Source organism: Verticillium nonalfalfae (assembly GCF_003724135.2).
Source record: "Verticillium nonalfalfae strain VnAa140/NRRL 66861 chromosome Unknown scaffold_18, whole genome shotgun sequence".
Classification (NCBI taxonomy): domain Eukaryota; kingdom Fungi; phylum Ascomycota; class Sordariomycetes; order Glomerellales; family Plectosphaerellaceae; genus Verticillium; species Verticillium nonalfalfae.
The window spans coordinates 71,222-95,748 of NW_021167243.1; the positions used below are offsets into that span (position 1 = coordinate 71,222).

At 54.6% G+C, this 24,527-nt stretch overlaps 7 protein-coding genes across 7 annotated transcripts; 6 read left to right on the forward strand and 1 right to left on the reverse strand.

The window, feature by feature from the left end:
- Nucleotides 1-1,167: 1,167 nt before the first annotated feature.
- NOX4 (NADPH oxidase 4) lies at nucleotides 1,168-3,049 on the forward strand (the record flags this gene model as incomplete). Its single annotated transcript, XM_028637174.1, has 4 exons — nucleotides 1,168-1,274; nucleotides 1,651-2,057; nucleotides 2,106-2,918; nucleotides 2,973-3,049. 4 exons carry the CDS (start codon nucleotides 1,168-1,170, stop codon nucleotides 3,047-3,049), a joined length of 1,404 nt encoding a protein of 467 aa, XP_028497382.1.
- A 1,295-nt stretch (nucleotides 3,050-4,344) lies between these two features.
- D7B24_002980 (uncharacterized protein) lies at nucleotides 4,345-6,324 on the forward strand (the record flags this gene model as incomplete). The annotated part of the gene is made up of 9 exons (XM_028637175.1): nucleotides 4,345-4,382; nucleotides 4,439-4,584; nucleotides 4,636-4,779; nucleotides 4,839-4,900; nucleotides 4,959-5,025; nucleotides 5,086-5,651; nucleotides 5,705-5,835; nucleotides 5,900-6,148; nucleotides 6,213-6,324. 9 exons carry the CDS (start codon nucleotides 4,345-4,347, stop codon nucleotides 6,322-6,324), a joined length of 1,515 nt encoding a protein of 504 aa, XP_028497383.1.
- Nucleotides 6,325-6,687: 363 nt separating this feature from the next.
- On the forward strand, nucleotides 6,688-10,703 carry LEU6 (2-isopropylmalate synthase; the record flags this gene model as incomplete). The annotated part of the gene is made up of 10 exons (XM_028637176.1): nucleotides 6,688-7,097; nucleotides 7,153-7,240; nucleotides 7,288-7,539; nucleotides 7,590-8,119; nucleotides 8,174-8,587; nucleotides 8,639-9,297; nucleotides 9,345-9,605; nucleotides 9,657-9,776; nucleotides 9,833-9,875; nucleotides 9,944-10,703. 10 exons carry the CDS (start codon nucleotides 6,688-6,690, stop codon nucleotides 10,701-10,703), a joined length of 3,537 nt encoding a protein of 1,178 aa, XP_028497384.1.
- Nucleotides 10,704-12,255: 1,552 nt separating this feature from the next.
- On the forward strand, nucleotides 12,256-12,878 carry D7B24_002982 (uncharacterized protein; the record flags this gene model as incomplete). The annotated part of the gene is made up of 2 exons (XM_028637177.1): nucleotides 12,256-12,649; nucleotides 12,727-12,878. The coding sequence occupies 2 exons, from the start codon at nucleotides 12,256-12,258 to the stop codon at nucleotides 12,876-12,878; spliced, it is 546 nt and encodes a 181-aa protein (XP_028497385.1).
- A 2,294-nt stretch (nucleotides 12,879-15,172) lies between these two features.
- D7B24_002983 (uncharacterized protein) lies at nucleotides 15,173-15,607 on the forward strand (the record flags this gene model as incomplete). The annotated part of the gene is made up of 1 exon (XM_028637178.1): nucleotides 15,173-15,607. One exon carries the CDS (start codon nucleotides 15,173-15,175, stop codon nucleotides 15,605-15,607), a length of 435 nt encoding a protein of 144 aa, XP_028497386.1.
- A 264-nt stretch (nucleotides 15,608-15,871) lies between these two features.
- D7B24_002984 (uncharacterized protein) lies at nucleotides 15,872-19,916 on the reverse strand (the record flags this gene model as incomplete). Its single annotated transcript, XM_028637179.1, has 18 exons — nucleotides 15,872-16,857; nucleotides 16,906-17,205; nucleotides 17,259-17,296; nucleotides 17,346-17,715; nucleotides 17,768-17,918; nucleotides 17,972-18,009; nucleotides 18,062-18,154; nucleotides 18,204-18,228; nucleotides 18,286-18,398; nucleotides 18,449-18,480; nucleotides 18,548-18,581; nucleotides 18,649-18,688; nucleotides 18,742-18,765; nucleotides 18,819-19,371; nucleotides 19,429-19,458; nucleotides 19,521-19,565; nucleotides 19,695-19,736; nucleotides 19,801-19,916. The coding sequence occupies 18 exons, from the start codon at nucleotides 19,914-19,916 to the stop codon at nucleotides 15,872-15,874; spliced, it is 3,030 nt and encodes a 1,009-aa protein (XP_028497387.1).
- Nucleotides 19,917-22,295: 2,379 nt separating this feature from the next.
- D7B24_002985 (uncharacterized protein) lies at nucleotides 22,296-24,410 on the forward strand (the record flags this gene model as incomplete). Its single annotated transcript, XM_028637180.1, has 1 exon — nucleotides 22,296-24,410. One exon carries the CDS (start codon nucleotides 22,296-22,298, stop codon nucleotides 24,408-24,410), a length of 2,115 nt encoding a protein of 704 aa, XP_028497388.1.
- Nucleotides 24,411-24,527: the final 117 nt, after the last annotated feature.

Genomic DNA, 24,527 nt, shown 5'->3' on the forward strand with positions numbered 1-24,527 from the left:
CGACATTTGTGCTCAAGGCGAACAATATGACCGCGGAAATGATACATATCTCTGGTTGAACCCATGAAGGCGATGATACTGCGTGGGTTGCGATCATGTTCTATCGCATCACTCATGATGGAAAAATGTCTTGAGTGTGCGTTCCACAAACATTCTTCACCAAGTTTCTCGCCGTCGGTGTCCATGGCGATCAGGCTGACAGGGTCCATACTCATCGCTTGTTTACGGGAGCATGGATTTGGGCATATCTGGGTCTTGGTGTGTCAGTATCTCGACTTGAAGTCCAAGCCATCTAGTGGCCTCGTAGCCGAGCGCTTCTCCGATGCCGACAAAGCTTTCAATGCCCGTCCACATCGCTGATGCTAGATATTGACAAAAGGCTACTGATACATGTCTGTTGCGCGTTCACCATCATGTCTGAGATACAACGCAGGTATGTGACGTAAATCTCTGACCGTCTTGATATGATGACTTCAAGGAGGAACAATAATTGCTGAATAACACCCGAGCCCGAACCATGCCCTGTGACCACTAGGCGCCACGCCAAGGCCCCCTTTTTGATGTCACATTACGGTAAAGCCTGGCAAGAAGCTTCATCACAGCGCCGAGGTGGGGGACTGGTCGATTAAGAAGACTTACAGGGATGTGATACGTGCCCCCCTTGATATTTGCTCTCGATCAGGCGGCTTTACTCTGTTGTTTGGTGCTGGGATACAGCTAGCAGCGTCTCAGTCCCGATTTGCCCAAGGATTCGCCCACATGCTACACTGCGGCTCCACTACGACACCTGTTGTTGCGAGCCTTTGATTATTTTGGTTTTACTCTCAGCTTCTCCTTTCCTCACGTTCGAAAACGAAGATCAGGGGTTCACTTCACATCATTTAGGCGCTCGCCATCAGTATCAGGCTCTGCTGGCTCAGAGCGATATTTTCCTTCTCTCCAGCATAGCTCAACTTTATTCCAATCTGACTTCCTTTCGCATCCTCGTTGTCTTCCCGTCTTCAAAGTCTATATGACCAGCAGAAGAAGAACGCTATCATTCTTTCTCTCAGAGACGAAGCCAACGCCTTCGGAAGCCCTCGAGTTTTAGTGTAAAACGACTTGCGGGCACCTATATTGCTGGTCAAAACTTCGTCGAACACTCAAGCCAGTTGCACAGCAGTCGACATGCCCCTCATCAACCTTTCGCTTATCAAGAAGCAATTTGTTGCCGAAAAGTTAACCTTCCATGTCATCTTCTGGGGCTTACATTGGGGTGTCTTCGCGTATGGATGGTGCGTTACTTTCCGAACAGCATGAGTGTACGGCAGCGGTTAGCTGATGGCGCATTTTTTTAGGTACGCGCAAGCGAACGAGCCCCGACTAGCACCCTTGAATGCTCTTCGATTCTCGGTCTGGACATCGCGCGGCGCTGGGCTGGTCCTTTCGTTCGACGGGATGCTTATTTTGCTTCCCGTATGTCGCACCCTCATGAGATGGATTAGGCCTAAGTTGCGATGGCTGCCTTTGGACGAGAACTTGTGGTTTCACAGACAGTTGGCATATGCTATGCTTTTCTTCACGCTTCTGCACACGGGAGCACATTATATCAAGTGGGACATTCCAAACCCGAGCGATATTGATTATGACAGCTAATCGAGATTTCACTAGCTTTTTCAACGTTGAACGCCTCCAGCTCCGCCCTCAGACCGCTATACAAATTCACTACACCGAGGCCGGTGGTATCACTGGTCATGTTATGTTGTTTTGCATGGTTATGATGTATACCACTGCGCATAGCCGCATCCGTCAGCAGTCTTTCGAGACTTTCTGGTATACGCACCATCTCTTCATTCCCTTTTTCCTTGGATTGTACACCCACACCGTTGGCTGTTTCATTCGGGATACCGCGCAACCTCTTTCACCATTCGCGAAGGACTACTATAAGCACTGCATTGGGTACCTTGGCTGGAAGTGGGAACTCTGGACAGGTGGCTTGTATGTGATCGAACGTATCTACCGTGAGGTCCGCGCTCGCCGCACCACTGAAATCACCCGTGTAATCCGTCATCCCTATGGTATGTCGTCCAGTCTATTTCGCTTAGACATCACTAATCACTCGACAGACGTCATCGAACTTCAGTTCAACAAGCCGTCATTCAGATATAAGGCTGGCCAATGGCTGTTCCTACAGGTGCCGTCAATCTCCAAATACCAATGGCACCCCTTCACGATCACCTCATGCCCGCACGATCCCTATGTCTCGATACACGTTCGTCAAGTTGGCGACTTTACTTACTCTTTGGGTGATGCTGTTGGCGTCGGGGCTGGCTCCTCACAATCGAAGCTGTTGGAGGACAACGACCCATTGGCGCTTTTCGAGGTCGTCCTACAAATGGGGCAACAAATGCCGAACGTGCGCATCGATGGCCCCTACGGTGCTCCTGCGGAGGACGTGTTCGATAATGAAATTGCCGTACTCATAGGCATGGGTATCGGCGTGACTCCTTGGGCATCTGTCCTCAAGAACATCTGGCACCTGCGTCGAGGTCCCAACCCTCCGACGCGTCTTCGGCGGATTGACTTTGTCTGGGTTTGCAAGGACACTGGGGCATTTGAATGGTTCCATAACCTCTTGTCCTCGCTGGAGACACAGTCAGCCGAAGCCGCCAGCCGACCTGATGGCTCTGGGTTCCTCAACATTCATACTTATCTCACGCAACGATTGGATATGGACACGACACAAAACATCATTCTTAACTCTGTTGGTGCCAAGCTCGATCCTCTGACTGAGCTCAAAACACGCACCAATTTTGGCCGGCCCAACTTTGACTCGCTCCTCTCTGACGTGCGAGATGGGGTGTTAGATCGTACCTACCCGAACGGCCTCGAGGGCAGAACGACAGTTGGTGTTTACTTTTGTGGACCGTCAGCAGCCGGTAAGCGATGAAGGATACGTATTGCTCCTGATAGCATTACTGACCACTTGACAGCTCGTGAGATCAAGGCGGCCTGCAAAAGCGTGACAGTGCCCGAAGTCAATTTCCGCTTCTGGAAGGAACACTTCTAAGTACCGCGGCTTGTATTTTCGCGAGAACGGGGTGGCCTAGGTTTACATAGCATTGATATCGTCTGCGACTGGTTTCTAGCCGGAGACTCATTGGAACTTCGGGCTTTCATAGACGAAGTTTTACATACTTCATCTTATGTCATCTCATGGCGAATTACGGGCGGTCTCGGCCTTTGTTTAGACCTCTTCGTGTACAGTCTGTGGAGTTGGAGAGTGGCGAGAGCGTTGCGGCTAAGGTAGCTCGACTTGTATGAGTACAGAATGTCGGACGGGTTAACGTACTCAACGAAGATTACAAATTGAGTTCCAATGGTGGCACAATGTGCAAGAAAATTACTATGTAGATTACTTCTTCGAGCACTCTAGCAATGTATTGCAGCATTGACACCCGACTAGTTTGCGGCGGGATGGCATGAGCATGGTAAACTCGCGCAGGAGTTCTTCTCTCCGACGTGCCAAGCTGCGTGTAGCCCTTGGCAGTCACGATATTGTCCTTGCGGCCTTCAAGCGACGCCTGGATTGCCATAATATTCGTCATCAGGGCGCCTCCCTACTTGGGCCAAATGGGTTGGTCACGTTGCCTGTGTAGCTTTTAAGCTCCGACAACGACCGGAAATTAGGCCTCGTACCCCACAATCATATCATGAGTGAATGTTTGCGCATCAAAGCTAGCCCGGTGTTTAAGTCATAGCCTCGGGCGTGCCAGTTTGCTCCACATTAAGCGCGCGCGGTACTTGAACTCAGCCTGCTGAAAGGAGACCAAGATTACTTCTCCGGAGGAGCACGCAGCAGCCGACACCAGGATTAACATACTGGCTGGGAGGCCCAACTTGCAGGGGCTAAGAATTGGTCAGAATCGTCATCATACTTCATTAATCACACGGGAAAAGCTCCTCGATTCTTCTTAGTACCACTCGCTTGGGGATCGCTTGCGGTCGCGGCGAGAATGGCAGTAGATCCAGTGCAATCTCAACACCAGTTGAGGATGACAAACTACATTCAGCTCATGGCCAGACGTGACTCTGTGTTTAGTTTGACGAGATAATAAGGAGGAGTCTCTCCGCACCGATACGAATGCCCAGCGCACATTGACAAGTTTCCTATTCAAACCAGATCAAACACGAGCTTCGCAAAGCAAAGCCATGTATTGGACTAAAAGCCTCGCCTTGGCCACATTAGGCCAGGCCTATGGGTGCTGTACCCCAGAGCGTGGCATTGATGGTTCAACCTCGAGCCCTCTCACGGCGCAAACCCTCCTGAGTCGGGGTATCGAGGCGCTCGGAGGGTCGGAAAACATGGCCAACATCACAACGTTGACATACGTAGGCGGAGAGTAATTGCATACATTCAGATCGGAGTCTGGGACGCGCAAGCTTACGAATTACATAGTATCTACCGAACAAAGTCAATGCTGGAAAGCTACGACCTCGTTGGGGTCGACATACCCTTCTCGACAATCGGCAACCAGAATGTTTCCTTCTCGTTTGACGGCCCGTCCATCAAACAGAGAATTGAGAGGAACCATCAATTGGGTCGTGAGTTCAGCGACTTGAATACCATGTGGGCGCTTTCTTACTACTTGTCAGCGTATTGGGGCTTTGCTCGAGCCGCACTCCAGCCAATGGACTTTACTCTAGTCGTGCATGGAGGTAATCAGGGGTTCGCTTCGGTTGTCGAGGGCAGCGCTTCTCTCTTTGCCCCCGGAGCACCGGCGTCGGGGTTCACAGATGGTAAGAAACCGCTGCGATGACTCCATGAGACTGCTGGAGTACCTGTTTGACATTCCCAGGTCTTCTGGCATCCTACCTCATTCGTGAAGCGCATAGGCTGTCGCCTATGTTGCTGCTCGAGGTACGTTTGAGTTATTCCCTGGCCAAGCAATCACAGTCACAAAGGCTTACAGCCGCAGATGTCGTCAAACAATCGATTATCTCTTCGACGGGAGAAGATAGCTACGCACACATCTTTGCCTGCAGGTAAGCACCAATTATAAGACCCCTGGTCGTGTTCAGTAGATCGCTCGCTGACTGTTCGAGTTTATGACGCTGTTCTCGGTCTATCGGTCATTTTTGATCCCGCAACTAACTTGCCTTACATTATTCGCTCGTACGAGAACCATGGAGTGATTGGCAAATCGACGCAGGACTTGGTTCTCCAGCATTACACCGCTGTGAATAACGTCATGTTCCCAACACGTTTCAAGTCTGTTTACAACAATCACAACGTCATCGCAGACTTTACAGTCCGGGAAGTACTCATCGACAGTGTGGCCAGCACCGCCTTCGAAGTTGCTGGCGATCTTAGGCCGGATAATGTGCCCACCAACAGTTCGCTCTATAGCTCTACGGAAGTCGGTGAGTTCTTCGAGAGTGCTGTCTGGAGTGGGGAGTATCGTGGGACCTTTGCGAATATCAAGGCGACCAATCCATCTCCCGACCTTCCGGGGCTCTGGCTACTGGTCGTTGAGGATGCCAACCTCTATCGACAGATTGTGTATGAGCTCGACGACTATGTTGTCGTGGCTGATTGCCCGCCTCACCAGAGCTTGCTGGTGATTCGCTGGGTCAAGGAGAAGCTTCGGAAGCCTATCAAATATGTCTGGGTAAGTCGCGGGTGATCTATCCTGATGCGATCGATACACTGACGACATCACAGCCCTCGCATCATCACCATGATCACATCTGGGGCATCACGGACTATGTCAAGGCTGGAGCCAAGGTCCTCACCGTCGATATCGCGCGCGACTACTACTCTGCCATTCCTCGAGACAAGTTTGTTACGTATAGGTAAGTCGTCGATCTCCTTCATTGCGTTTCTCAGGATTCGAGTTCTAAGATATTGGCCCCGCAGCACAAAGAAGCCGTTTATGCTCCGGGACAAGAAGATGCAGGTAGCCTTTGTGCACATGAAGGAATCCACCCATGCCGCTGACTACTCATACGCCTTGGCAACGTCGCGATGCCCTACGGCCAACAGCCCTGCTGTGCTGTTCAATGCGGACGACTACATCCCCGCCGCGGGCCTTGAAACCGGCGACCAGGCTACTCTCAGGGTTGCTCTCGGGGCATTGGCCAACGACGGTGTTCCGAAGGACGTGATGTAAGTCCCAACAATACTATGCCGAAGATGTGCGAATAATAATATGCGTACTGACTCTTCCTAGTTGGCAACCCGCGCATGGCGAATCCGTGCCTCTACCGACCCTGGCGAATGCCACGGGTTACATGTATCCAGAACTCACAACTGTGGATTTTGCGTATCTGCAGAAATGCTAGACATTCAACGTGTGCCTTGCGCAATTCGGGTTTAACGTCATGCTTCAGAATGACATTTGATCCTGTCTTTTGACTTGCCGGGTCGAACAAGGCATTTCTCGAGTCTGGCAGAGACGCTGCTCCGTGGAGGAGGGGACGCTGGCCGGGCATCTACTGTCTCAACACCCTAGGTAGTTAGAAGTAATGGACACGTTCTGAATGACTGCAGTAGCCTCGGCTGCTATTCTGCGTAAAAAGATGAACAGACAAACAGCATTCTGGTGACCCAGTGACCAGCATTGACTTGGCCGCACATTCTGACCCACAAATGTCGGCTGACTAAGGTGGCATATCCCAGCAGCCAGCACCACTCTCTTGCTCTTGATGGCTGCCGATACCCCGCCATCCACCGCGGGGCACATTTTGCTCGACCTCCAAAACTTCACGGTGCTCCGATTCGTGACTCAGGTGGACGAAGACGACGATAATTCACGATTCTCCGAACACCAAGACTGGCTACCGAACCTCGAGGTCCTTTGCACCCGCATTGACATCCTCCATACATCACCCGCCATGGCGACGGCCGACCCAGCCAAGGAAATGGAGAATCTCCAGATCTCCAAGACCAAGGAGCTCAAGGGCACCGAGAAGCGCGACACACTCATTGCGATTGAGAAGAAGTACCAGCAGCAGTGGGCCGACAGCAAGATCTTCGAGACTGATGCCCCCTCGATTGAGGAATACCCCCTCGACTCCATATCCGCCGAAGAGCTGCGCGAGAAGCACCCCAAATGGTATCGACACCAGTCCCCGCAGACGACGACGACGAGTAGGTACTGACCGGTCCAGGTTCGGCTGCATCGCATACAGCTACGTCAATGGAAAACTTCATGCCGGCCACGTCTTCTCCCAGAGCAAGGTCGAGTTCGGTGCTGGTGTACGTCTGTCGGCCCCGTCGGCAAGAGTCCTGCTAAATCATCACAGACCGCGCGCATGTCTGGCAAGCGCGCCCTGTTCCCCATGGGTTGGCACGCGACCGGTATGCCCATTCCCGCCGTTGCCGACAAGCTGAAGTACGAGATTGAAAAGTTTGGCCGCGACTTTGAGGGATACAAGGAAGAGGAGGAAGAGGCTGAGGAGCCGGCGCCGGTGACCACTGTGAAGCGCGACGATGTCACCAAATTCACCACCAAGAAGAGCAAGGCCACGGCCAAAACGGCCAAGGCCAAGTACCAGGTGTGTGATGATAGGCCGTGGTGCTGTGGACTCTCGGCTAACAGTTGCAGTTCCAAATCATGCAGTCCATGGGCATTCCCACTGAACAGATTCATCTCTTTGCCGACGCCCAGTACTGGCTCACCTTCTTCCCCCACCTCGGCCAGCAGGACGTCACCAGCTTGGGCTTCCGCGTTGATTGGCGCAGGTCCTTCATCACGACCGACATCAACCCCTACTATGACGCCTTCATCAGGTGGCAGATGAACCGCCTCAAGGAGCTCGGCAAGATCAAGTTTGGCAAGCGTTACACCGTCTACTCCATCAAGGATGGCCAGCCCTGCATGGACCACGACCGATCCGAGGGCGAGGGTGTCGGTCCTCAAGAGTACACTGGTCTCAAGATGAAGGTCCTCGAATGGGCCCCCAAGGCCAAGGAGGCTCTCGAGAGCAAGCTTCCGGCCGATGCCAGCGTCTACCTCATCCCCGCCACCCTCCGACCCGAGACCATGTACGGACAGTGCGCTCTCTTCGTGTCGCCAAAGATCAACTACGGCATCTTCAAGGCCTCCGAGAAGGAGTACTACCTCGTCACGCACCGGTATGTTTGCGTCCTCTTCACGTACCGAGATCGATAGAATGCTGACCTCGCTAGCGCCTCGCGCAACATGGCCTACCAGGGTGTCTTTGCCAAGGAGGGTGAGATCGAGCACCTTACCGACATCTCCGGTGCTGATGTTGTTGGCTCCCTCGTCAATGCGCCCCTCTCTGTCCACTCTGAGGGCGTTCGTGTCTTGCCCATGGACACCATCTTGCCTTCCAAGGGCACGGGCGTTGTGAGCTGCGTTCCCTCCGACAGCCCTGCGGACTGGATCACCCTGATGGACCTTCGCAAGAAGGCGGCGTACTACGGCATCGAGCAGGCGTGGGCCGAGCTCGACGTCGTGCCCGTCATCGACACCCCCATGGGTGACCTTATTGCCAAGAGTCTCTGCGAACAGCTCAAGATCGGCTCTCCCAAGGACACCGTTCAGCTCGAGAAGGCCAAGGACACGGCGTACACTGAAGGGTGAGTTTGCTTCCACGGCGGCTGCGTATCAACGTGGACTAACAGGCGCAGCTTTTACAAGGGCACCATGAAGGTGGGCGACTACAAGGGTGAGGCGGTGGAGACCGCCAAGCCCAAGGTGCGAAAGCAGCTCATCGACGGCGGACTCGCCTTTGTCTACTCGGAGCCTGAGCGCAAGGTCATCAGTCGTTCTGCCGACGAGTGTATCGTTGCCCTGATGGACCAGTGGTACCTCGACTACGGTGAGCCTACCTGGAGAGACCAGGCGCTCGAGTGGGTTGCCAACGCCGACGGCAAGGGACTCGAGACCTTTGGCAACGAGACGAGGAACGCGTTCGAGGGTGTACTGAACTGGCTGAACCAGTGGGCGTGCGCGAGGAGTTACGGCCTCGGCACCAAGCTGCCGTTCGACCCCAAGTTCGTCGTGGAGTCGCTCAGCGACAGCACCATCTACATGGCCTACTACACCATCTGCCACTTCCTCCACGCGGATATCTACGGCAAGGAGCCCGGAACGCTCAACGTCTCGGCCGACCAAATGACCGATGACGTGTGGGACGCTATCTTCTGCCGCCGCGAGCTCGACGACGAGGTCATCAAGGCGTCGGGTATTTCGAAGGAGTCTCTGCAGACGATGAAGCGCTCTTTCGAGTACTTCTACCCTCTTGATCTGCGATCCAGCGGAAAGGACCTCATCGGCAACCATCTCAGTGAGTATCACAGTGCCAGCAGATAAGAGAGTGAGCTAACAGCGCAGCCTTTTTCCTGTACATCCACATTGCCATCTTCCCTAAGAAGTACTGGCCCCGCGCCATCCGCACTAACGGCCATCTCCTGCTGAATGGCGAGAAGATGAGTAAGTCGACAGGCAACTTCATGACCCTCGAGGACATGGCGAAGAAGTACGGCGCCGACGCGTCGCGTATCGGTCTCGCCGATGCCGGTGACACGATGGGCGACAGCAACTTTGAGGAGGACGTTGCGAACCAGGCAATTCTGCGTCTGCACACGGCGCGTGGTATGTGATCGGCCTCGTCTTTAAATAATGATGCATTGCTGACCCTTACAGACTGGTGCGAGGAGACGGTCAAGAACAAGAGCGAGCTGCGCACGGGCGAGTACAACTACTTCGACGAGATCTTCAACAACGACCTCAATGCGCTTGCCAAGGAGACGATTGCGCAGTACAGTACGTGGTGGTCCGGTCTTTACGATGGAGGATAGCAACGGCTGACATGGACACAGAGGAAACTTCCTACAAGCTGGCGCTCAAGGCTGGTTTCTACGAGTGAGTCAACCCTCCATTCCATCATGCAACCGGCATGTTGCGGACTTGGATTATGCTGACTTGACAAGCCTCAACAACGCACTCTCGTTCTACCGTGAGAGCACGGCCAGCTGTAAGATGCACGTGGACCTGGCGATCCGGTTCATCGAGCTGCAGTGCCTGCTGATCGCCGTCATCGCGCCTCACTGGGCGGATTCCGTGTGGCAGGAGATCCTTCAGAAGCCGCAGTCGATCCAGCTCGAGCTGTTCCCCGAGGTGCCGGAGACGGACGCCTCGCTGACGGCGGCGCGCAAGTACATTGCCAGCACGGCGTCGAGCGTCAACTCGGCCGAGTCGCTGCAGATGCGTAAGAAGGCCAAGGGCAAGGAGGTGGCGTTCGACCCGAAGAAGGCCAAGAAGCTGACGATCACGATGAACGAGAAATTCCCCGCGTACCAGGAGCAGCTGACGACGCTGCTCAAGTCCATGTGGGACCCGGCGACAAAGTCGGTGGACGACAAGGCGCTCAACAGCAAGATCCCCAAGGCGGACATGAAGAAGGGCATGCCGTTTGTGCAGGCGCTGAAGAAGCGCCTCCAGGCGGGCGAGGCCGAGGCCGACGTGTTCGAGCGCAAGCTCGCGTTCGACGAGACCAAGGTGCTGCTGTCCATGGTGGACTACCTCAAGCGCAGCGCGAACCTGGCCGAGGTGCAGATCATCAAGGCACAGGAGGGCGGCAACGGCACGGACGTGGTGACGGGCGTGGCCATCGACAAGGCGGCTATGCCGGCCAACGCCGAGAGCGCGCTGCCAGGAAGCCCGGCGTTCCTGTTCGCCAACGTCGAGTGAATGTAGGAGCTCTGGTGGAGGGAAAGAGACAAAAAAATGATATGATGTTTGATGATTGTGCTCACCATGACGACACGCGTTGTGAGGCTTGCTTGCCTTCTGATTACGGACACAGGTTGCTGCCACGCCCTCAGTCGTAGGGCCAAGCGGCCAAGGCCAAATAGCCGGACTCTGAGACACAAACACCGGGGGGCATGATGTGATGGCGCCCAGGCGGATGGCGACAGCAGGCCCTGGGCAGGCGGTGTGTTGTGACGGATGGCGATGGTGGTGTTCAGGCTTCTAATGGACCACGATGAAGCGATCGATTGAATGCATGTGGCTTGCCGAGCGTCGTCAGCCCCATCTAGCTGCAGGGGCGTGGCTGGTGTGTTGTGATGGTTGGGCAAATGGCGGCGGCTCGAAGGTGAGAGCTGGGAAACCGGGCCACGATCCTTGTTTTGCTCTTGGGCCCAGTGACGTAGCGCATTGCCCCTCCTCGGCCGTGAAGCCCTCGTTGGCCATCAATGTCAACATGGCGGGACGGCATCAAAGAAGGGTTCTCGGAAACGGTGCCGACGGCCGAGACCAGAGGGGACCAGAAATTGGCGCAATGAGCCAGAAAGCAGGAAATCACATTTGGAGAACTGCCGTCACTGCAGGGTCTCTACCTAGACTAGACCTTGTCGCCGTTTGTTGGTCTGAGCCGCCGTTTCTGCCATTTCTTGATTTTCCAGCCTCTTCCTGTTTCTCACGTTGCGACTCGGCCGCGCCAACGGACGGACGAACGAACGAAAGGCCGGCCCTCACGCACGCCATTGCGATGCTATGGATTTTCCTGTTTACCGGCCCATGATGCGATCCCTCTTCTCTGTGGTCTGTCGGTTCTTGTTTCCACCCCGCCATGTCGCCCATGCGGGCCCTGACCGCCAACCCTTGTCTGTCTGACGGTGCCCAGCATCGACCCTGGACCCCCAAGGGCCCTGCTGCCATGCCACTCCCAGCCTTCGGCCGTTCACGTCCTCCAACGAGATGCTGTGAACCGAGAGAAACCCCAGCCGTGCTCTTCTGCCTGCCGTGCCGTGGCAGCGTGGAAGCTGACGTCTATCTGACCCCTCATCCTTGTCCACCACGCTGCAGCATGGAGCAGGAAACCCAACCCCCCCGGCTGAGAGCAGCTTTGCCAGCATCCTGATTTGGCCCCTGGCAATGGTACCCCATCGTCAAACGTCCCTCTACTGGGTCTGAACGTGTCCTGCTGCCGACGAACGCCTGGGCGCCGGCGTGGCATCGCCTGGCATACGTTTGTCCGCGCAGAGCACACCAGGGCACGCCAGCGGCCCATACCGAGTGACGATGATGTCGTTTCCATCGTGCATGACGACCTGTTCTGCCAGCGCTCCGACTTGGACTATATAGCTCAGCCTCAAGCGTGCCCGTCTTACCTTTAGATCTCCTCATCCTCATCCTCATCAGCCTCAGTTCTCAGCATCAGTCTCCAGTCGCTACTCAGCAACGCCTTCCAGCCCGTCGCTACATCTTCCAACAAACCATCAACCCCTTCATAATCAAAATGCGCTCCTCCGCCGTCCTCTTCCTCGCCGCCGCCGGCCTCGTCGCCGCTCAGGAGACCGTCGACACCACGACCGTCACCGTCTCCGCCGAGACTGCCACCGTCACGGCGTCCGAGTCCGAGACGACCCTGACCTGGGAGGTGGATACCACCACCATCTGGTCCGGCACTGAGACCGAGACCGTCTGGGTCCAGCCCGGCGGCGACGACGCCAGCGAGACCGAGACCGAGGCCACCGCCACCGAGACCGAGACGGTCACCGTTCCCGTCGTCGTCGTGCCCAGCGGCGAGGACGGTGAGACCGCCACCTCCACCTGGTACGAGGAGTCCTCGACCATCACCCTCGTGCCCGTCGAGACGACCTCCTTCGTCATTGTCTACAACGACATTAGCTGTATGTAACGGATTGCCCCGATCCTCCACGTCAGAGTCTGTTTTTTATTTTATCTTCTTTTGCTGACATGCCACCAGCCGCCACCACTGTGACCACCACCCTCTACACCCCCGCCCCCAACGCCACGGCTTCCGGCATCGAGACCGTCCCCACCGCCGGTGCCGGCCGCATCGGTGCCTCGGGCGCCGCTCTCGTCGCCTTTGGTGCGGCCGGTCTCGCCTTGCTGTAAGGGAGCGGCTGTCGCTTCGTACGAATAGACTATCGAATGCTGAGAACATGCGACTGCACGGCCTCTAATATTTTGCATGAATGAGTAACGGGCGACTTTGCGTAGCGGGTTGGGCGCTTTTTTTTTCTTTTTTAACATCTTGTATATTTTATTCTTCTTCGTTTGAGAACGTTGTTCAACAGCCCGGGGAGACAGGAATGGTGGTGGGCTAATACTGGGAGCATTCAATGCTATACTTATGATGCATTTGTGCGTGCCATTGCATATGTGACCATAATGTGATGCTTGTTTTACATGTTGGGTCAGCATGAGTTGGTTGTGATTTAACTCGGCATGTTCGACCTAGCGAAATGGCTGAAGGCTTATGGTCGCCGTATCTAACTGATGGTGACCTCTAAATGGATTACTCGGTGCATATAGTTCGACACAAGCTCGTACCTGTACTTACACTTACATGCTGAGGTTGTCTGGTTGTATCTCATCGCATTCGCTTACAGGGGAAGGCAACACGTCAGGAAGATTGCTGCAATTCCCTGTTCTATCAACACTCCCCATTACGTCTCACGTGGGAAACACGCGGAGCTGCAAATCGCTACTTACTCTTATCAGCCTTGCAAAGTAGGACTGACATTCCCCTGTGCACAATAGTTCGAAAATGCTGCAGACGCTGTGAGGCAACAACCCTGGCGAGATGAGAATCATGGTGCCTGCAGCTTAGTTCTGCAATCTTATGCAAATTAAGCCTGCGTCACATGGCACATGGATCAAGCGTGTGTTCTATTTTTGCGGCGTCAACCCTTTCTCACTTCTTGAATGTTCTGGGCAACGGGGTCCTGAAAAGCTTCACCATCCTGCTTCTGCTCTATCCTGTGGGTGTGAACGAGCGCCTGGTTCTTCGCCGTTATCTGGGTAAAGCCGAGATTTCTAGTCCAGATTGGGTAGGCAAGAGGGTGAAAAATGTTCCTCCACTGTTGGCTCCCGATTGAACGGAGGGTGTAGACATACTTGTGGCCCTTGCAGCAAGCTCGTGAGGTATTATCACGACCTTCTCGTTCTTCCACTTAGCTTTCCTGAACCTCCACCAGCACCATCACAATAGCAGCGACAGCAGCAATGACAGCAACATCGACAGCATCAAAGATGTCTTACATTCGTCAATTCCCGGTAGAATGGTTGATAGGGATCTCTCATGGTCGCGTCCGCTTCTGACTCTACATGAGCAGCAGAGTCCTTGGCCCTGGTACCATCATAGCTGTTCGTATTCATCGCTCTCGTCGCCTCCAATGCTCGGATGCGACAAGGGTGGACACGAGACCAAGGTCAAGTCTGCAGCCTTCGTCAACCTTCTCAAGAAGATAATGGGCACAGGCCGAGCAGAGACTCGCCTTCGCGGCATACTGAGAGACGCAAATTGGCATCTTGTCGCTTACTAGCTCCTCGTCTTATTGCGACCACCGAGCGTCGACCAGCTGCACCCGTACAACAGCAGCACCTTGAATAACAAGTGATGATTTTCTACTCGGTCGACTGATGCAAGGAACTTTCTGCTCGTTTTCTGCATCTCTTCATATTATGGATACTTGGTTTTCTGCGCATTTCCGGACGCGATGCACAACTACATGATGTAATGTACTAGCAGAGGTTTCCATGTGTGCCGCGGAAGCCAGTCTATTATCGCAATCTTTCTCAAGTTGCTTTCTAGATAAATCTCATGATAAGTGACTACAGGAACCTGACATGCTCCCTCTTGACACACTTTGCATCAACACAAGATCACACGGAGCCCCCACTCCCAGAGCCTAACGGAAAGCCGCACGAATGTGGCGGCGTCAAACACAGCCAGTCTCTCAAAGACGACTCCGTACACAGTCGGGTAAGACTAGCCATCTTTCCGAAGATCCTGAGGACCATGGTCACGTGATTACGCGGTTGGCACGCGTTTTCATTCGTCGCGCCCCGCGTCAAATCTCGTGAACCCCTCACGATGTGCGCCACTGCAGTCACAGCTGAACTTGGCGCCAGGCAGCAGCGCCGCCGGCGCAGATGTTCGAGATTATGAGACACTATCTTGCCTCCTCCTCTTCTTTCCTCTTGCGGAACTGACCTCTTGCGGAACTGAAGTTGGCATGTGAAGTGGGAATGATAAATTCAGTGAATCTGCCACCGGCTGGACGACTTGGGTTCCAATCCTTCACTTCATTTCATCACACCAGTCCCAATCCCACCTGTCCAGCCAGACATCGCTTCCTTCCTAACATTCCCCAATAATTTCTCTATCCCATAACCCAACCACAATGTCGACCAAGCCTACATTCTTCATCAACGCCTCCACGTCTTCCCCAGAAGAAGCAAAAGTCTTCTACACTGCCCTGGGCTTCACCCCTGCCGAATGGTGCGACGTCCCAACCACGAAGGCCTTGATTCTCCCTGCCCCGAACGAGAAAATTTGCCTCATGATACATGCCGTCGACTGCTTCAAAAAATTCATCCCCCCGGACGCTACTGTCGCCGACACCGCCAAGACCAATGAGACGCTTCTGACCATCGCCGTCAACTCGCGCGACGAGGTGGACGCCCTCCTCGCCAAGGCCGTCGCTGCTGGCGGCAAGAGCGATCCCTACACGATGAAGGACCACGGGGCTGAGATGGGCATGTACGTCCGCAGCTTTACCGATCTGGACGGGCACCTGTGGGAGGCCTTTTTCATGGATTGGCAAAAGACTGAATAGGATGGCGTGCAGTTCGGGCGCTTGATTGTGAGGCTAAAATGTATTCACGAGCTCGTTCGTGTCAAATGTGTGTCGTTATTGCGTATCGGAACTTTGTATTTAAAAAGTGCTCACGCACGGGGTGTGGAAGTCTTGACGAACACGAGCATACAACTTCATTTCTTCATAAAAATGCTACCCCGGTCACGAGAATCCAAGTCAAGCTCGTATCATGTTGCAGAGATTGTCAACACCAAAGAATTTTCCTCATTGAATTCTCCGTCCTCACACATACTCCAGTCTCTTCTCGTCCCATCCAGGACGCAGGTACTCGCCATCGAAGCCGAGATCGAAGCTCGTAGTATGGACGTAGTCCAGCTCAAGCTCTACCTTGATTTCAGAACCGTTGGCATCCTGGCTCCACAGAGTGACGGCGACGGCGTTCTCGCCGTGGTAGTCCCAGATGCCAGGGGGGACAGGGAAGTGGACCTGGTTGCCGATGTGGGGGTTGAATCTGCCGAACTGGTAGCCGTTGACGAACAGCAGAGCCCTGACGCGGTTGCTGTAGCCAGACTTGGTGGGCTGGAAGGTCGAGTTCGAGGGCGCCGTCAGCCTAAAGGAGATGGCAACGTCGAGGCCGACGGGGACGTCGAGATCGACCGTAGTGCGGTATACGCGAACTCCAGCGCCGGGCACGTCGAGAGTCGTGGCGTTAGAGGGGTAGGACGTGAAGGACTCGTCCGAGAAACCGGGCAGGTGCACGCCGATGCGTTCGGCGTACAGGCCTCCCTCATTGAGAGGGCCACGGACGGGGTCGATGTTGCCCTGGCCGCCACCTGCCGTGCCCGCAATCTTCCACTCGGAGAAGCGGTATGCCTCGCTGCTAGGACCGATAAGAGTGGCGTTGGAGATACCACGGGGAGCCAGAGCTGCCTCACGCAGGTCGTGACCAGAGTTGTCCATGAGGACTGTAAGCACGTTCTCGCCTTCGGTCGCCAGGGTGGCGTTGTCGAAGGAGAGCTCCTCAGCCCAGGCACCGAGGTAAGAGTATCCGAGGTACGAGCCGATGTAGTCACCGTTGAGCCAGGCAGAGTAACCGAAGGCAAGACCACCAGTCAGGTTAAGGAATACGCCAGTAGGAGGCTCATCGGTCGAGGGGAAGGTAGCGCGGAACAGGTGGTTGCCGACGTGGACTTTGTACTCATCAACGTAGAGGACTGGGTTCGAGAGATCAGGAATCTCAGTGTTGCTGGTCTCGTTTCGGTCGGCGACTACAACATGTCAGATAGTGAGAAATGGTCAAAGAATGGACCTCTTACCAATCCAGGTCGATGGCGATGCCTCGTAGTCGGGCGCAATCTCTGGCAGACTGTCATCGTACTTCCACGATCCAAGGACCGGCAGTTCAAACTTGGCTGGTCCATCAAGGCTGAAGGTGAATTCATTTCCGTTGCGCGATTCAATGGCTACCTTCTCCCCGTTCCAGGAGATGGAACACAGCGAAGAAGGGGCGAAGACGGTAACGGTCGTGGGGCCGTCCAAATCGCCACGCAAGTCAAGACCACGGTTCGTCTCGTTGATGGAGGCGTGGCGGACGAGGTAGGGGCCCTGGACCAGAACTATAGGGACAGTCAGCGAATAACGGAGGCACACTGGGGATCTTTCTGCATACCAGTCTTGTTCTCGACGAAGAATGGGTTGTTGTCCAGCCTATGAACAGTCAGTTGTCTGCGAAAGAGCTCAATCACATATCACTTACTGAGGGGCCCAGAAGTGATAGGCGGCCTTGCGGTCGAGAAGAACGACTGAAGAACCATCCTCAAGGTCGACAGTGAAGATGCCCTTCTCTTGGGTGTAGGACACGGTGATGTTGTCTTCGCCGGGGTAGAAGTCAATCTTGCCAAGGCTCTGCTCTCCAGACTGGGCGTCCGTCACACCGTTGACGACAAACTCGCCAGACTCGCCCTCAGGGAGCCACAAGACGAGCACCTCCTTCTCATTGAAGACGGCGTAGGTCAGGACCTCAGCGGTCGAGTAGAGGAGGGTCTTGCTGCCGAAAGAAAAGTCCGTGACAAGAATCTTTGCTTGGTGGCCATTGATGGTGATGGAGCTGTGCTGGGGAATGGTCACTGCATCATGTTAGCGTTCAGCCCGAGGTGAAAGTTGGACAGAGAATCTCACGGTCGCCAGCCGATGTCTTGACATCGAGCTTAAAGGTCTCGCGAGTGCCAGAAGAAGAAGTCTGGTGCATGACGACGTAGAAACCGGCATCGTTATCGATGTTTCGGAGCTCCGAAGCGGCGATGGCTGGATTGTTGGTGTAAGACGTGCTCTGTCTCTACGTTAGTACCAAAATGAGCCAGACTAAGTGGACATTTCACTTACGTTGCCCACCCTCTCTGTCTTGTACAAGTCCTTGGCCACTAAACGATTGTGAGATCTTCCAGTCCAGTAAAGACGACCCTCTGTGCTTACCTCGGGTGAAGAGGGGAAGAAGCTTAGTCTCGTAGTACTTGTCGCCAATCTTACGGTTCTCCGATACGGGAGACGAGTAGTCGTAACTAGTGGCTTTTCGTTGTGTTAGTTGGGTTTTACGCGGGGTAACATGAAAGCCTACCAACAACGGGGCAGGAAAGCCATCCCTAAAGACGAACGTTAACATGGTCATGGTCAAAAGAATATACATTGGCACCACATACGTGGTTTGTTCCTCCAAACATCATGTAGAGCGAAATGGCAGTGACGTGTTGGTACACGAGGTTGCGGTAAAAGATGTTGGCGAAATCCGCTCCAGTGTCGGCAGGGCATCCGCCTGTTAATCGTCAGTTCAGGGTTTCCAAGTCGTGACTTTTTGAAATGTACCTTCAGGACCACCCCAAACATTGTAGCTGCCTCTGTTTTGGATTAGTTTATCGTCCATGGCAGTAGTGCACTGACGGTGCTGTGGCGTGCTCGACATACCCCTGGAACTCCGGCATGAAGTTTGGTTGCGATGCTAATGATCGGTTAGATCAAGAAGACGCCTAACATTATTTATGTGGGCTGCAGGTTTCGTGACTCACGAGATTGGGCCTGGAAGTAGTCATAGTAGTTGACCACGCTCTGCGAAATATTAGCATCGAGAACGCGGACCCTTAGGGTTCGACAAGACTAACGTAGGGGACGTATTCGCCGTTGAACTACACCGTGTTAGGATTCGACCATACTCCAATCATAAAAGATGACAACTTACGTTCGTGCACTCGGACAGGTTGCAGCTCCAGCAAGACGGATAGCTGTCAACGCCAACAGTATCGACGTTACCAGTAGCATTGGAGAAGTCCTTCGACCAAGAGTAGCCCCTCATGTTGGGAGCGTTGTGGAAGACGGGCACATCAATGCCCGAGTCCCTGGCACTGTCTTGCAAAAGCTGCATGTAGTTGGCGATGGGCGGGTTGAGGATCTTCCTGCCAATGTCCTTCCACTGGCCATTGAGTTCGTTTTCGATCTGGAACATGGCGACATTTCCACCGTTCGTCACGAGGTGAGGGGCAATTATCTTCGAGATCTCCTCCCAGTAGGGTGTCCAAGCCTTGGTGTACCTCGGATCATCGTCGCGGAGGCTGCCGTACTCGCCGGTGGTGAGCCACAGGGGGAAGCCGCCGGCGTTGGTCTCGGCGTTGACGTAGGGTCCGGGGCGGATCAAGAGGTAGATGCCGACCTCTTTCGCGATCGTCATGAGGGACACAAAGTCGTGAGCACCGCTGGTGAAGTCAAGCACTCCGGGAGATGCCTCGTGGTAGCCCCTATCACACAAAGTGTTAAAAGCTTGTTACCCAGCTATTCTTTTGTCATGCACAAACCAGCTGTTGTAGATCGAGAAGGCGTTGAAGCTGTCGAGCCAATGGTCAGTACGCCAGTCAGTCGAATCCTGGAATGCCATTTTTTTTCTCACCCTGCTGCCTTCATCTTCTCGAGCAAATCTCTCCATAGCTCGGGGCTGGGCATTGTCAGCTGCATATACCGCACAAGCATTCGACATTGTCACTGACACTGGAAGTCGCCAGTAGTGGAATCTTTACGGTGTCAGTTTCATCTTCGACGTCTTTAGTCTAGGACCTATTCTTACTCTCCGGAGAAGATGAACAGGCGCTCGCCGTTGATCATGTAGCTGTAATGGTCCCTGGAAACAAATCAGGGCTATGCCCCCTCTTTCGCAATCTCCCAAGTCTCACCATTGGACCACCTTGTTCAGGCCATTGTCGTGCAGAGGCCACTCCGTCACGTTCTGCGCCTGAGCGCAGAGTCCGCCAAGGGCCGCGAGAGCAGCTGCGGTCGTAGAAAGCCTCATATTGATGGAAATAGAGAACGTAGCTCGCGTGACCGACCACTCTCATTCCACGGGAGAGCACGCCCAATAGTCTTTATACCGTCTCGCTACCTTTGAATTAAAAAAAAAAGTTCGTCATAACGGCACCGAGAAGTAAACAAAATTTCCCCGGCCGGTTCCCTCGCGATTCGGGGGTGAAGGGGCCGACAGTGAGGGGTGCATGGTCGATCTTCCGCGCGACATCATGGTTCCTGTTAGCCGCGTCAATGAAAATCAGGCCCGTTGGCTGTTGGGGACGGAAGCTCAGCGTCAGGGGTAAAGTAGCGTCGCATCGTCCCACAGATTTGATCTCGCGCTGCACCTGCCATGTCTATCGACAGCGGAGAAAGCAGCATTCAGCCGGGCTCGCCTGGAGTCGCCAACGGAGTTTCTGCTCAAGTCGGTCAATCGGCCGCGACGGTAGATCAAACTGCCGAGGTAGCGCCAGTCTATGGAGGTCAATCGATGCTTGTTTGACTGAGAGGTTGGCGATCCGAAGCTCCGCTGCTCCGCTGGGGTGGCGGCCAGTGCCGGTGGTCAGTGGATAGCTGGGCAGACAGATGACCACTCGGCAATCGAGCCGAATGAGAATCGCGGCGTATTCGGCTTGCAACTGATGTCATTTGCGGGGGAACTGTCGATTGACCATGGAATCTTTTTTTTTTCTTTCGTTTGCACGATGTGACCGTGCTTATCTGGAATATCTGATGTTGGATGGAACAGATGTACGGTTTGGGATCTTCCCCATGACATCGCACGTGTCAATTGCGTCCAGCGTATCTTTGGGAAGTAATACCCGCCACCTCACCACGTGGTGCACCACTCTCGATGCTCCATTTGGTAGAGATCTCAAAGATGATCGGTCACTTTGACGTGGGAGTCTGTGCCGTAGTTTTGGGTCGTGAAGGCTCTATATGGAGCTTTTCGGTACCTGCCTGTGTGGACGAGAAGTCGAGAAAGGCTAGGCCTCAGCAATACACCAGAGTAACCAGCAAAATCAATCTTGCAGCGGCTCAGAGAGAACTTCACCCAGGATGCTGGGAAACCCGGCTTCGACACTCTGTCCGTCTTCGGGGGTGAGATACCTCAGGCATTCCAGCCTAGCGACAAATCTTCCTGTACACTGAGGCGTTGGGTTGTATTCTGTTTCATCTGGCACATGCTTGAAGTTTGCTCTAGATGTTGAAGTTGGTGATTTCTTCGACAACAGCCACGCACTTGAGGTCCTTGCTTCTCGTGGTTCACCTCGGTCCGATTTTTTTGTGACTCCAACGTCGGACTGCTCGAAATGCAGTCCTTCATCATGTCTCGTCAAAGCGTTCGCGATCATAGCTGCCTTCTGAGTTGGGCTGGCCGCTCCCCCAATGGCAAGGCGGTGAGAGTAAAACACCAGACTCAAGGCCAAAACCGAGAACTGGGGGCAATAATCAACGGGCCAACCAAACAAATTCCTGTAAACGGAGGGTAGGGAACCTCGTCCTAGATAAAATGAATTGCGAGTGTTGGGGACGAGGTCAATGTCTGGTCCATGAATTTCGTAGGTTCTGAGTCAGACGGCGGCGGGGTCATGCTCGACAGCAGCCTCAGGAAGGTGTCACCAGCGATGGGCGTCTGCCTGGACCAGGACTGCCGTGCGCCTCGGATCCTCTCCATCCATGCTTTCTGCATCCTCATTCCTCCTCTGTTCTACAGGAACAACTTTCTCAATCAATCAAATAACCACCCACACGTTTGCGAGCCAGCTGCATGCATGCACTGAGACATCCCCAGACGAGCACCCTCTGGCAACGCAGGTGCAAATGTGCCAAGGAAGCGAAAGAGGCCTCATCAGTCCCCCCCAACCCTGATCCCCACTCCACCTACAACGCCCTCCCGTCGCCTAGGGTTACTTTTAGTCGGCGCCTTGAGGCGTCGTTTTGGGGGCGGGATCGCCACATCGCACCGCTGCCTACACAACGGCCCAACCAGGGTCAGCACTACCGACGGGCCAGCCCATCAGCGTTCGCTTCACACCTCTACGCGCTTGGCGGCTCCCTCCTTACCTGCAAAGTTCCGGACAGGGGATATCGTGAATGGGCATTGTTGCCTTGTCGAGCCGTCAAGAACGTCGTCGCATTGGCCTCAGCTCTCCAGGCAGCCTAGCAGGATTGCTTGTTCGCCAAGGCAGCCAGCGTGAGGATGGCCTTCCCGGTGACTCAGTCCCACAGTTGTGGCTGCAAACTGATCCTGTCCAGCTTCAATCCGTGAAGCAGACGGATCCGCCAGAGTGTGTATAAGAGAGGCGTGGAGCCGTCGCTCAATGTGTCAATACCATCGAGGGAACAATCCAAATTTCTTTCATCTTGTACATCCGCTTTCAACATGGCCGTCACCAAGCGACTGGCTTCCGAAACGGCGAAGTCCACCTCTGACGCCTCGTCCTCTGCCAATGCCGGTGGCACCGACAATCCCGATGCCACGTCTGTGAACGGCGATGCCGCTGCCAAAAACACTTGCTGTTGTGGCAAGAAGTCGAAGAAGGCCGCGAAGAAAATTGTCGAAGAAGACGAAGAGGAGAAGGAGAGCGACGAGGACGAGGACGAGGACGAGGACGAATCTGACACTGAATCCGTCGACTCCAACCCAGATGCCGAGATTGGTTCCATCAGCACGGTCAAGAACATTTACCGCTCCAAGAAGGACGACGACGGCAACTGGACCTGGCAAAGCGCGTACCCCGACGACGTCATCAGCCCGGCGGAGAACAAGTCCACGGCCAAGTACGCCGTGCTCGTGCGAAACATCAAGAGCACCGCCGCCCACAAGAAGCTCGAGGCCCATTCGATCGCCATCCAGAGCCCCTGGCTGAAGAAGGCGCTGGGTCACATCCTGGAGGATTACCCTGGTGTCGCCTGTGAGCTCGCAAAGCTTGAGTTTGAGGCACCCTTCCAGCCGTTTGTGCACCGATGGGCCGAGTTCGTTGAGTACAGAAAGAGGGAGGACCTCGATGACCTGACCAAGGAGCACCTTACTGTCCTCCACGACATTCTTGTCTACGAGATTGGGCAGGATATTGCTGCTTTTGAGGACTACATGAAGACCAAGGTCATCACGTTTGAACATCTCTGGATGATCTTTGCTCCCTCAGACATCATCGTGGCCGCCCACCAGGGGCCGCTGTCGGCGTTTGAGATGTACGAGACCGAGTACAAGGAGACGCGGTGCGGCAATGTTCTCGCCATCACTGCCGAATGTGTCGACTACGATGGCAAGACCTTTGGTCGCCACAAGGAACGCATGTCGATTCCTGAGTTTCTCGGGGCTAAGCCCATCACTGGCCTGAATGCGTACCCTCTGAAGTTCCACGAGAAGAAGGAGGCGCTGGTGACCAGCCTCACCCACCGTGGCCTGATCTTCGAGCAGCTTGCCGGCCACCACTACAAGCAGTACGAAGGTGATGCCATCACCTGGGACCGCGAAGGCAACGAGGTCCCCGTCGATGTCTCTGGTCGCATTGTCGTCGACATTAAGAGTTTCAACAGCTACAGCCCCTACCCGTCCCGCTACCTGCGTGACTGGCGGGCCAAGGATCTCGAGGCTCTCCAGGCCTACAAGCGCGAGCACGGTCTTGCTGAGAACGGCAATCTCAGGCTCACGCCTTATCTCTTGCTGATTGCCCGCTCACGGACCAGGGGTTATTCTCTCAAGAGAAAGAAGTGGCTCGACTTCTTCGTTTCGCAGGTTCGCGAAGTCGTCTGGAACACGGACGCCTTTGACAAGCTCGTCCTCGACGAGGACCAGAAGGAACTCATCCTCGCTTTCTCCGAGGCGCAGCTCTCGGGCTCCTCCTTTGACGATGTCATCTCGGGCAAGGGCAAGGGCATCATCTGCCTGCTCTCGGGCCCGCCTGGCGTGGGCAAGACGCTCACGGCCGAGGCTGTCGCCGAGAACCTGCGTGTGCCCCTGCACACCCTCAGCTCGGGCGACCTGGGCTCGCAGCCATGGGAGGTGGAGAACGGCCTGTCGCAGATCCTCGAGCTTGTGGCCCGCTGGGACGCCATTCTTCTGCTCGATGAGTGTGACGTCTTCCTCGAGGCCCGCAGCACACACGATCTCGAGCGGAACAAGGTCGTCTCCATTTTCCTGCGCACCCTCGAGTACTACGAGGGCATTCTCTTCATGACGACCAACCGCGTCGATAACATTGACGCCGCCTTCCAGTCGCGCATTCACGTGTCGCTCGAGTACCCTGACCTCACGGCCGAGTCGCGTCGCGTCATCTGGAGGAACTTTCTTAACGGCTCCAAGATTGATGTGGAGGTCACGGACGCCGAGTTGGACGAGCTCGCGGAGCTGCCACTTAACGGACGGCAGATTAAGAACATTCTCAAGACGGCGCAGCTGCTGGCCGTGCGGAAGAAGTCGGCGCTGCAGAAGGGCTTCATCGACACGGTTCTGTCGATCGAGAAGCGGCGTCCCGGCGTCAAGAAGGAGTAACGTGTTTCTGAATTTCTCTCTTTAACATTATGATCTGATTTCAGAGCGAGCTTGACTACGATAAATACAATACCGTGACCCATCTAAGTCATGCTGCCATGTCTCGAGATCGTTTGC